The sequence below is a fragment of the Nomascus leucogenys genome, chromosome 9 (assembly GCF_006542625.1).
Source record: "Nomascus leucogenys isolate Asia chromosome 9, Asia_NLE_v1, whole genome shotgun sequence".
NCBI classification, from domain to species: domain Eukaryota; kingdom Metazoa; phylum Chordata; class Mammalia; order Primates; family Hylobatidae; genus Nomascus; species Nomascus leucogenys.
In genome coordinates this window covers 67,652,468-67,665,039 of record NC_044389.1, presented here as the reverse complement: position 1 = coordinate 67,665,039, position 12,572 = coordinate 67,652,468, and the positions used below count along the sequence as shown (strand labels likewise).

Here is a 12,572-nt window from a genome sequence, read left to right as displayed (position 1 = left end):
AAACAATGAGTATGACGACTTTTAATGGATACTATAGTAACATTTTGTCTATGGCATAATGCATAATCTTATTTCCACTAACTAGGTTTAGTTAACTGAGATACTCAGAAACATAATAAAGATAGACTAACAGGAATTTGCTTAGCAAATTAGCTTTCCTTGAGATGACCTAGAAGTTGCACAGGAAGAGATTGGACAATTGGAGAGCTTACTCCGTATGACTAAAAGTCACTTAGTACATATCCCAAAGTGCCAAACAATTTCATACAATTCTTTTCAGTTTTTCTTTTCCTAGTATGAAAGATGTTACTAGCTGTGTGATGTTAGGCATTTAAAACAGTGCTTTACTCATAGTTTAAGTATTTAAATAATATTAGCCATTATGATTATCTAGTGGGTCCTAACTGACAACCAGGAGGTAACTAAACAGGCCTTCAGGTAATGAAAGGATGTCACAAATTCCATGTGCTGAATCTCAAGTACATGACTTAGACTGACTTCATGATCTTATAATTTTTATAAAGTTAGCAAATAGAAAGCCACTAAGCAGAGAGGACAGTGGCTGCCATAGCAGAATACACTGTTTCAGTAAACATTTATTGAAACACAAATCGAGAAAATCCAGTAGTCATGGAAGACCAAACATAAGCAATAATAGTAAGACTGTTATAAACCATAATAGAGATATAAACAAGATGTCCTAAAAACATAAGGGATAGAAGAATTACTTAGAGGAAATACTAATTAGTGATTTCAATCACTGGGCCCATTTTTTTATTTACTGGAGGATGATATTAATATTTGATGTGAGAACAGTATCACTTGTGAGCAGGAGCACAGGCTTACAGAGCTGGGCTGTGTAGGCATACATCCATTTCTGTTGCTTACTAGCTGTATGACTTTGACCACCTTAGTTCTATATGGTAGGGGATGAGTATTAAGTAAGTCAATCTGTGTAAAGGCTTTGGAGCAGTAACAATGACACATGCTTTCTGTTACAGAATTTGTCACTTTTTGTTCTTATGCTCTACCTGTACAACAAAACATGTTGGTTCCTTGTAATTTTTCCCATGGTGGAATAATTTATTCCATTCCTTTCTTGCTACTATTTTGGAAGCCATGTTCATTTAAATCTCCTTTATTTAGGCTATTGTTCCTCTGAAAACCTTTTACATAAGTTGATTATAATACAGAGTCTCCTGGGGTCTACCTAAGAGACTTGTGAATGTTCTAGATTTTGAGAGCTTGGACATGGTGAACATATCACGGCATTAATCTTGCATTAAGGAAATGTAGAGAAATTTGCATATACCTTTGCTGACAACCCGCTGTGCAAATTTGTATTGTAATTGAAAAGGTGAAATAGTTGGGTAGGTTTTATTTACATTATTTTGAGTTACTTTACCTACAAAAAATAACTGAATGTTAATTCATCTGACTTGTCTCAGAATATTTTAAAGTAGCCATTGTTGGACTTTTTCTCCTTCCTTCAAGGAATTTTTCGAGAATTTGGAGGTGCAAGATGTGCACATAATATAGTAAAGTACCCTCAATGCCGGCAGCATGCCCTGATGACTATCCAGCAGCTGGTGCTCTCCCCAAATGGGGACGATGACATGGGCACTCTCCTGGGGCTAATGCATTCAGCCCCACCGACGGAATTGCAATTGAAGACTGATATTTTAAGGGTAAGTTCGATAAATGTGTTTCCCCTCTTTTACTGCTAAAATTTGTGGTTATTTTTAGATGATCTGTATTTAAGTTAGAGACAGGGAAATTTTAAAAAATCCCAATTACCCAAGAAACCTCACAAGTTTGTACACATTAGGAACTTGGAAAAACTCCAGTCATTTATGTTTTTCGGTATATATTTTACTTACTGCTGATAAACCTTTGCAGTAATTATCTTGACTTATTGGAACTCTTAAATTAAATATTAATGAAGTATAGGATCTTAATACTAAAAATATATATTTTCTGTTCAATTAAATTCACTCATAGTGTTATGCATCTGTGAAATGAATGTTAGATTTGGCATTATATACACATGCATGCATATATGTATGTATGTAAGTAATGGATATTCTAGTAGATATCAAACAATATACCAGGAGCTTTACATATGCTTTTATCATTTAGTCCTTAGCAATACTATAAAGTAAGTAGCACCCTGTTTTGCAGATGAGAAAACTTGGGTTTAGAGAAATCATATAACATGGATATTGTTTACTTAAGTGACTTTTAATTAGTAGAACTGACCCCCGGATTTCAATACCCATTTTATTTCCACAGCACCATTGTTTTATGCAGATTTATATACTCATATTCTCTCATATTACTGAAGTTATTGACATTGTAAGAAATGATATGTAAGAAATTTTTAGAATCAAACTATAATCGAATGTTTCACTTTCATTTAGAAGTGAATTTAGTAATGCAAGTAAGGCGTAATGGAAAAGTAAAGACTATTAAATATTAAATGATATATTTTAAAAATTTCCAAGTTCTAGATATAACAGTAGCTAACATTTATTGACTGCTTTCTATTAGTACTGTTGTATGCATTTATGTGCATCTACTTATTTAATCCTTATGATAAAAATAAACACTATTAGTGTTCCTGCTTTACATATTGTAAACTGAAACACAGACTGGTTAAAAAATTTTCGCAAGTTCTGTATGTCTAGTAGGTAGAGGAGCCTAGATCTGAACCCATGTAGTCTCTTTGTAAAGCTGTGCTTTCAACTTATGTGCTGTGAATAATAGTTGTTTTTTAATAAAAAGAGACATAGCCTTCTCTTTTTGTGACTAAAAACCTGCTCTTGTATTTAAATAATATCTGAGCAAAGTGAAAGAAGTCCATCGAAATTTATGTTCTTTAATTTATTGATTGATGCAAGGTTTCTAAATACAATTTTCCATTATAAGGATTCAGGCCTCCTTGGTGAAATGCTTGATTCCAGGACTAGGGCACAGAAAGAAACAAAATGAGCCTAAAACATTTCAGTTTGCCTTGAAAAAGTAAAGAAGAGATCAAAGAAAATAAGCAATTAAGTAAGTACTATCAAACAAATAAATGAGAGAAGAGGAAAAACTCTTATTTATAGTCAAAAGTCAAAGAAAATCACAGTGTATGAACTATAATAGTAATAATTGATTCAAGTAAAATTCATCACTGGCTACTAAAGATACTAGATGAAAGTTTTAGAAGTGAAAGGATTTTTGCGTACTCTTAAATTTTATCCTCAAAAGATATTTCTTAATTTCGAGTGCTAAAATACTAGCTTTACAATGGACCCTACCTTAACTAAAAGATCAGCATTAACTTTGCCAGTGATGGACAAATGAACAGCATACACCTCCTGATAGGAAGCACTGAGAAAAATTCAGCTCATTTTTGTACTTTTTCCTCCCAAAAGTATATAATATGAATCTGATTATGAGAAAACATCAGATAAATCCTAATTGGAGGACTTTCTATGAAATAATTGGCCTAAACTTTTAAAAAAATGAGACAAAATGAAATTAAAAATGACTTAGGAACTGTTCCAAAAAGTAGAGGTTGAGGTTGAAGTGACTAGTGAATATAGTACATGAACTTGAATTTTCCTTTGCTATGGAGGATATTGTTGGGATTTGGAAAAAACACAAGGTCTGTAGATAAAATAATTGTTTGAATGTTAGTTCTCTGATTTTGAGCATTGTACTGTGAGTAGTAAGAGAATTCCTTTTTTTGAAAAACACTGAAGCTTTTAGGGGAAAAGGGAAGTGGAGAAAGAGATAAATTAAGATTGTAATTTTTCAAGAATCTGAATGAAAGATATCTGTGAATTCTTTGAACTATTTATGCAGTTTTTCTTTAAGTCTAAAATGACATTAAAATAATAACAGACAAACCAGTGTGTTTAACCTTGCTTCCAAGGCCCTTGTGACCTGATCTCCATCTCCTCTCACTTCCTCTACTAGTACTCTCACCTGTAGATGAGGAAAACATTATTTTTCCTTTACCTGCTGAGTTCTTAACTAGGACAGACCAGTGTTACAAAAGACAAATTAACAAGAGAAAAACAAACAAGTTTATTAACATGTCTACCTCATATGTGCATGGGAGACAACCAGGGAAAGATGACTAATTCTCAAAGAGGTGGCTTAGAACTCCATTTTGTATGGTAGTCCCCCCATATCTTCGGGGGAATACATTCTAAGACCCCCCAGAAATGTCTGAAACTACAGATGGTACGGAATGCTATATATACTATGTTTTTTTCCTGTGTGTATAGATACCTGTGATAACATTTAATTTATAAATTAGGCACAGTAAGAGATTAACAACAATAACCAATAATAAGATAGAATAATTATAACAATATGCCAGTGTCGCTACTCTTATGCTTTGGGGCCACTATTAAGTAAAATAAGGGTTACTTGAACACAGGGACTAGGAAACCTCCACAATTGCTCTGATAACCGAGACTGCTCAGTGACTAATGGGCAGGTGGCTTCTGCAGCATATGTACACTGGACACAGGGATGAGTCACAGTGGTGTGGGGCAGTGTGAGATTTCATCATGTTACTCTGAACGATACATAATTTAAGACTTTTGAATTGTTGTTTCTGGTATTTTTCATTCAATATTTTCAGGCCAAGTTTGAGCACAGGTAACTAAAACGAAGGAAAGCAAAACTGCAGAGAAGGGGGACCACTGCATAGCATTCTCCGCAAAGAACAGTACATTTTTAGAGAAATGATGACATAAAGGAAAAGGACTCTAGGGATATCAACTTGTGGGAAGGCAAATAAATGGTAAAGAATAGTTGGTAGTTTGTTGTGTGCATTTCTTTGCTGTCTCCAGGCTGGGAAGGGTCTGACTTCATCAAATAAGGGATGGCAGAGAGTTTTCTTATATCTACTTCTTCCCAATTGCCTTCAACTGAAAATAATCCTTATGCCATAGTGGCATATTTTGGAGTGGCATATACTAGTTTCCTACATACCCCATTCCAGCCACAGACATTAGTAGTTATTACTTCTATTTTCTTTTACTTTTATTCAATTAAATGTTTCATTGGTAATGAAAAAATAGCATTTCTTTCTTTATGCTGTCATGTATTTCATCATGTTTTGATGGTGTATAATGACAATTTTGAATATTCATCTTAAAAGCAAGATTAATTTCACCACAATTTATCTCTTAGACAAAAAGGATATCCACATGAGTGTCAATATTTGAAGAACATTTTATATTTGAAGGAATTGTTGGGAGAATATAGATGGCTTCAAAAGATGCTAAGGTTGCCAACTTTTTTTAACATACCATTTTCTCCTTTTTTGGTACCTTATTAATTGGATTTTTTAAATATTGGTAAGTAAAGCCAACAAGAAGTAATTGGCTGACCCGTAATTTTAAGGCAGTGTTCTGGTTAATGTTAGTAACTGATTCTCAGGCTGGAAGAGGGCAGGAGAGGGTCATGATATTTTGCATTTACTGATTTCCAGGGTATAAATACTCTCATTGTGGCCTATTCAGTCAACTAATGTGCCACTGAATGTGGACTGGAAAGAGTTGCACAGTAGTACACCATTATATAGCATTTCCTCATGCAGATATGTAAAAGCATAGGTAATAGTAAAATTCAGAAAATAATTAGAAACTGATGAGTTTTGAGTTATTTTATCTTTAAAATATTTAGTTGTAAATTTGTTACTTAATTTTTAATTATGATTGTACGTTTAACAACTGACTTACAAAATTCCTGAAAATATGGCACTTGACCTCTTGAGAGCCGGTATGAGCTAGCTCTGGCATTCTGCTTTGAAGGGAAAAAGTAGCATTGAGAGCCAGTAGGGAAAATTTGGGTTCTCAGTTTTAATTTCCATTTTTACTTCATTCAGAATTGCTTCTTAGTGCCTCCATTCAACTGACATATACCACAGACCTATGTAATTTAATTTGTAATTATTTATACACAAACCTGACATTCCATGACATGTCGTGGAAATTCTCCTGATGCACAAATTTGAATTGTATGAATTGTATTTATGCAAATATAAGTAATATATAGCTGATTTTGTCTAATTAACCAAGCAGCCTCCAGATCTCATTGCAACTTTGGTGTTTGCTACTTGTCATCATTTATTGATGTAAGTGGGAAGTTACATTATTCATGGTGTTTGAAATTTTTCAAATACTGAGATTGTGCTGGGATAATGTCAGAGCGACAACAGATACCGGTTTTGAGGAAGTAGGAGGTGGGCCTAGTGCATAATGTAAATTATTGGACTAAGGATTCGTAAGCAGCAGTTTTTCTAACCTCACTCATAATTCGAACCAGTGATAGCATTTTGTACATGTTACTTTAATTTTGAACTCACCCCTCCTCATCTATAAAATAATACTTGTCATATTTTTCTCCCAGTATGTTTTTGAAAATTGATGATAGTGATAGGCTTATATGCCGGGCACTTCTCTAAGGGTTTTTACATGTATTTCCTTTGAGGTTAGTTATTGTTGTTTCCATTTTACATAAGAGGAAACTGTGACACGGAAAGGTTAAGTAACTGGGATGGTTAAATACTTTTTAATGTTGGAGTCAGAATATGACCCCAAGCATTCTGAGTTCAGCCATCTTCAGCCTATGTTATAAGGAGTGTGTGTGTGCGTGTGTGTGTGCACGTGTGCGCATACCTGTGTGTTAGTTAAGTCTTTTATTAATATGAGATATTTTAAGTATTCATATAGCTTATTAAATTTGACAAGATAGGGAAGCTATATTGTTACCAGATACTAAAATGAAAATTTATCGATTGAAGACTATTGGAAGAAACATTGTTTTTATATTTTATTTACATACAGATTGCATATTTTCTGTCTTTTAAAATATTAAGGAATAGGTATGAACAATGAAATCTTCATAACTTCTGAAGCAGTATATGTCAAAAGGTGACTAATATATTAATACAGGTTGAGCATCCCTCATCCAAAAACCTGAAATTCAAAATGCTGCAATCTTTTTGAGTGCTGACAAGTGGAAAATTCCACACCTGACCTCATGAGATGGTAAAGTTGCATGAACAAAATTATTTAAAATATTATATAAAATTACCTTCAGGCTTTGTGTATAAGGTATATATGAAACATACATGAATTTTGTGTTTAGATAACTTACTGTATATGTGCAAATATTCCAAAATCCGAAACTTTTCTGGTGCCAAACACTTTAAATAATGGATACTCAACCTGTATGTAGCCTTTTCATTCTTCAGATACCATTAGAAGTGTGCGAGATCTTTTAATAAAATGACTTTTTCAAATGCAATTATTGGACAGATTAGAAATTATATCTTAAGTAATAGTAGATACCCATTGTGCTACAATTAATGAAACAGAGGGCAAAGGAGTCCACTGTATCTGTAAAAAAGATTTCAGATCGCTGTTTGGGGCATAATGTCATGATTAAGTGCAGGAGTAGAGTAATTAGACTACCTAGGTTTAAATTCTACCTTTACCATTTTATAAGTTGTATAGTCTTTGGAGAGTTATTTTACCACATTGGGCCTCAATTCCTTATCTATAAAGTGGAAATAATAATAGTACCTTACACATAGGATTGTTGAAAGGATTAAATAAGCTAGTGCAAAAAAGCACCTAGAGTGCCTAGTACATAGCAAGTGCCTGATAAAATATTAGGTGATTTTGTAATGTGTTTTTTAAAATCATAAGCTGGCCAGGGCAGTGGCTCATGCCTGTAATCCCAGCACTTTGGGAGGCAGAGGTGGGTGGATCACTTGAGGCCAGGAGTTTGAGACTAGCCTGGCCGATATGGTAAAACCCCATCTCTACTAAAAATACAAAAAATTAACTGGGCATAGTGGTGCGTGCCTGTAATCCCAGCTACTCAGGAGGCTGAGGCACCGGAATTGCTTGAACCCCGGAGGTGGAGGTTGCAGTGAGCCAAGATCGCGCCACAGCACTCCAAGCTGGGTGATAGAGCATGACTCTGTTTTTGTTTTTGTTTAAAAAAAAAAAAATCGTAAGCTAAGTTAAAATTATGACAGTTCAGAAAGTAAATGTTTGATTTATTTATTTACTTCAGGTTTTCTTTCTTAAAGCTTACAGCTGTTTTGGGAAAAGCCATACTTTCAACCCTTAGGCTTCAGTTCATTTTGCAAAAGAGAATGTTTAATAAGTCTTCTAAAGTGAATCTGCTTTCTAAAGCATGAATATGGTCACCTTATATGAGACAAAAGACCTCAGATCTTGGCTGCTCTGACCATCTCTGTGATCCCTTCTAGAATTAATCAGTTTGTATACACACAGTCGTAACTTTTCATGATTGTGTAAAACTAGACTAGAAGATGTATTTTACTTACTTTGTAAAGTCACTGAATTCATTGATGTCATAATCAATTAAAGACTCTGGAAAAGCTTTTCAGCCAATATTTGGATGTAGCTTTATTCTATCAAAGAAATATGTGATAGTGTTTCCTAAAATTACCTTCAGCATTTAATGTGGCTTTTTTTAATTAGCAAACTATTTGATATGCTTTATAGGACCATTTATTGGGTAAATGATAAAAACATGTCAGATTTACAGAACGTACAACCTCCATATACATGCATAGTGTTTTTTTTTTTTTTGAATTATGTGTATTTTCATTTGTTTTTTTCTTTTGTCTCTGGTAGGCCCTCCTGTCGGTCCTTCGAGAAAGCCATCGTTCAAGAACAGTTTTTAGAAAAGTTGGAGGATTTGTGTACATTACATCCTTGCTCGTTGCTATGGAAAGATCTTTGAGCTGTCCACCCAAGAATGGCTGGGAGAAAGTGAACCAGAATCAAGTGTTTGAACTTCTTCACACTGTGTTCTGCACGTTGACTGCAGCAATGCGCTATGAGCCAGCCAACTCTCATTTCTTCAAAACAGAGATTCAGTATGAGAAGTTGGCAGATGCTGTTCGATTTCTTGGCTGCTTCTCAGACCTAAGAAAAATAAGCGCCATGAATGTCTTCCCCTCAAATACACAGCCATTTCAAAGACTTTTAGAGGAAGATGTAGTCTCAATAGAATCAGTGTCACCCACGTTACGGCACTGCAGTAAACTTTTTATTTATCTTTACAAAGTAGCCACAGATTCTTTTGACAGGTATGACTCTGCTCTGTCCTCTGAATTAAAGGGTGTATACTAAGCATGACTTCAACATTAAGACTTGAATTATTAGTTAATCCAAAAGAATATGAAAATAGATGACTCTTCTTCTATTTGTTTCAGGTGTATCACTTTATTTTTGAGTATTACTCTTGCTCTGGTATTTTTTTTTTTTTTTTAGCATGGAAGCCTGTGTACTATTTGTAAATTCAGGTTCAATTAGTTCTCATTGCAGTTATTGGGACAGTTTCTGTGAAGTTTCCTTTAATGATAGTGTTTACTATTGTCTTTTTTCTTTTTAGCCTCAAATGGTGCATCTGGACTTATTGATATGTGTTATCAATAGAACATCATTATGATTATTCTTATTTCCAGACACATACTCCATCATTCTCCACATTTCGTACTCCTCAAAAAATGATGTAGTTCCCAAAGAGAGGTGTCAGTGTCTTGAACCGTCAAGTTCAAGAGGCCATCAGACTCAGTATTTACTCATTCCTTCATGAAATAAGTACTTAACAAAAACCTGCTGCATGCCAAGTCACTGTGCTAGGCATTGAGGATTCAGCTCTATACAGGGCTGTCTTGGTCCTTGCTATCTTTTAGCTAAAATATAGACACATAAATAAACAATTACATATAGTGTGACAAATTCTACAATGGGGGAATCTAGGGTTCTTGGAGATTGTAGGAGAGCCACTTCATCTAGATCACTTATTTTCAGTGCTTCAACTGTGTTTTCAATGAAGATGTCACTTTGAAAATAATACTTCTAATTTATGCCCCAAGTGTTACTGCTTTTAAGTTACCATAGTTTTACTACATAAAATAAATGAACTGCCCTCATAAATAGACCATGTAACTCCATTGGATAGAGCTTATAATAGGTTTTGTGTCCTTTTCTGTGGAATATCTGCTTTGAAGTATCAACTGTTTCCTGCTTCTTAACAAGATTTCTTAGTCCTCAGTGTTTACATTTAAAAATCCAAACAACTATGACAACAACTAAAAAAAAAAAAATTCGGTAAACTTCTACTTTTCCCTATCTTGAAATAAAATGCATATGTATAGTTAACGAAAACACAGGACAGTGTAGTGTTCTAGGAATGAGCTATATAAATTTGTATATTCAGATTCAACCTCTTTTCCCTTGATTTCTACTTATCCTAGTTAGAATACGTCATTTTTACTCACTCTCAAAAATAGGGCTTAGAGCACCCTGTTTAACAGATGTGTTAAATGTTAACATGAATGGAATAAGCATCTGCCGTGAGCATGCTTTTCTGTTTCATTCAGTGCTTGTGTTGTAGTCTTGTTCCTTGTTCCTGCTGAATATGGAAGATGTTCCTTATTAAACTTTTACTGGCATTTCTTGTGAAACTAACCAACTGCCAACCTGGTGTTCTCTTCTTCTAACCTCTCTGAACCACCCTGTCTGTTTTGTTGTCTGTAGTCGTGCAGAACAGATCCCTCCTTGCCTGACAAGTGAGTCTTCTCTCCCCTCTCCTTGGGGTACACCAGCTTTGTCCAGGAAAAGGTACTGATCATATAAGAGAAGTCAGTCTCTTATTTGTGTGGGGTTTCTTTTTTTCTGTGCTTATTTATGTTAACATGTTGATTGTGTTTTGTGATTTCAGTTTTGTTTTTTTTGTTTTTTTTTTAACTTTTGGGGTTTTGGGGAGTGTTTTTAGGTTTTAAAAATACCAATTTTTCATGAGAGTAAAATGTGTTGATGCTGTGAAACTATGAAGGACATATATAGTTTTGTCATCCAACTTTTTTATACTAAACTACACATTTTTGTTATAGAAAAAGCATGTATTTTATTAAAAATAAGTTAGAAATGTGGACTTAATGTCTCCAAGTAGAATACTTTGCCACTTTTTTATTTTTATTTTTTTTTATTTTTTACTGTAAACGTTGGGATCATTCTTTGGTTTTTACTGTTATTCCAAAATGAATTTCATAGCACTGAAAGGAACTGTGTATTTTCTCCATCAGATTCAACCAATTGAAGTATGTTGCTGTTATGAAAAATGCTCACAGCTAAGCTTTGAAAAAGTTAGTAAAAAACCCACTCCAATACTTACTTTGATCAGTGGTCTGTAAATCTCTAAGCTGATCTAGTTGATCTTTTTAAAACTACCTTTAAAATAATTCCACTCAAATTTTTAAAAACTACAGTTGATTGACAGAAGTATAATTAAGATCCACTTAAGATTACATTTGCAACCTGCACATAAAATGATCATGGTCTGCAGTTGGCCCCAAATACTTCATTACTTCTCCTGTTTTCCTCATAACCAAAAATAAGTCCTTAACTCTTACATTAATATTCTTTCATTGCGGCTTTTAAAAAATGAATCCCAAGGTTCTGCTATGTTGTTGTTATAATTTTAATACTGTTGTTCAGATTTTGAAACTTGAAGATAGCTGGAGTTAGTACATCAAAAGTATTTGTTATGGATTCGGTATTTCAACATATTTGCATAGTAATATTAGGTATATGAAAAGATGTAATTTCATTTTTTCTCTTAAATTTACACTTATAGCTTACTTTGCACAACAAACCATGGCATGGTTCAGAATAGTCTTAAATGAGTATAGGATTGTTCAGTATATTTGTGCTTAAAAACTGCAATTTCTTTTTTTAAAAAGAGCTGTTCCTAATTCAAGGAATGATAAACTAGTTAAATTTGAGTTGATATCATGTATTTTTCTGTTGCTAAAATGGTCGAGGTAAAAAATGTGTGTGTTTGAAAATTTGTGTTTGTTCATGAGCCCAAGGAATTACTGAATATTAGAGAAATAATTTCAATTAGTAGTTTAAATTACTAAAAATCACAATTTAAAAATATGGTGATTAAATTATAAATGAGTAAAGCCTTAAAATTTGCTGTTTAAAAACATTTAGTCCTTTTTAAGTGTTAACCAAATGCCACAAAATAAAAATACACAGATTAAAAGGATACTTAAAAAAATACATCAGGGCCAGGTGCAGTGGCTCACACCTGTAATCCTAGCACTTTGGGAGGCCAAGGCAGGTGGATTGCCTGAGGTCAGGAGTTTAAGACCAGCTTGGCAACACAGTGAAACCCCATCTCTACTAAAATACAAAAAAAAAACAAAAAAAATTAGCCGGGCATGGCAGCGTGCACCTGTAATCCCAGCTACTCGGGAGCTGAGTCAGGAGAACTGCATGAACGCAGGAGGCGGAGGTTGCAGTGAGCAGAGATCACGGCACTGCACTCCAGCCTGGACTACAGAGCAAGACTGCATTTCCAAAAATACATCAGAACTTTCTATTTATTTAAATGGTAATTTGACAAAGGGAAAACAGCATTTTCTTTTTATTCTTAAAGAGTTACTTACGGCCTTAAATCAAAAACATATTGTCATCATTTACAGTGTAGCTCCATGTAGAGAT

At 34.0% G+C, this 12,572-nt stretch overlaps 1 protein-coding gene across 4 annotated transcripts in view; it reads left to right on the top strand.

The window, feature by feature from the left end:
* Positions 1–12,572, top strand: part of WDFY3 (WD repeat and FYVE domain containing 3) — a 305,264-nt gene that overhangs the window by 153,233 nt on the left and 139,459 nt on the right. For all 4 annotated transcript variants that reach the window (XM_030819090.1, XM_030819089.1, XM_030819088.1 and 1 more), the window contains 3 exons: positions 1,495–1,688; positions 8,685–9,142; positions 10,599–10,682. In XM_030819090.1, coding sequence (XP_030674950.1) covers positions 1,495–1,688; positions 8,685–9,142; positions 10,599–10,682 — 736 coding nt within the window. The remainder of the gene's footprint in view (positions 1–1,494; positions 1,689–8,684; positions 9,143–10,598; positions 10,683–12,572) is intronic.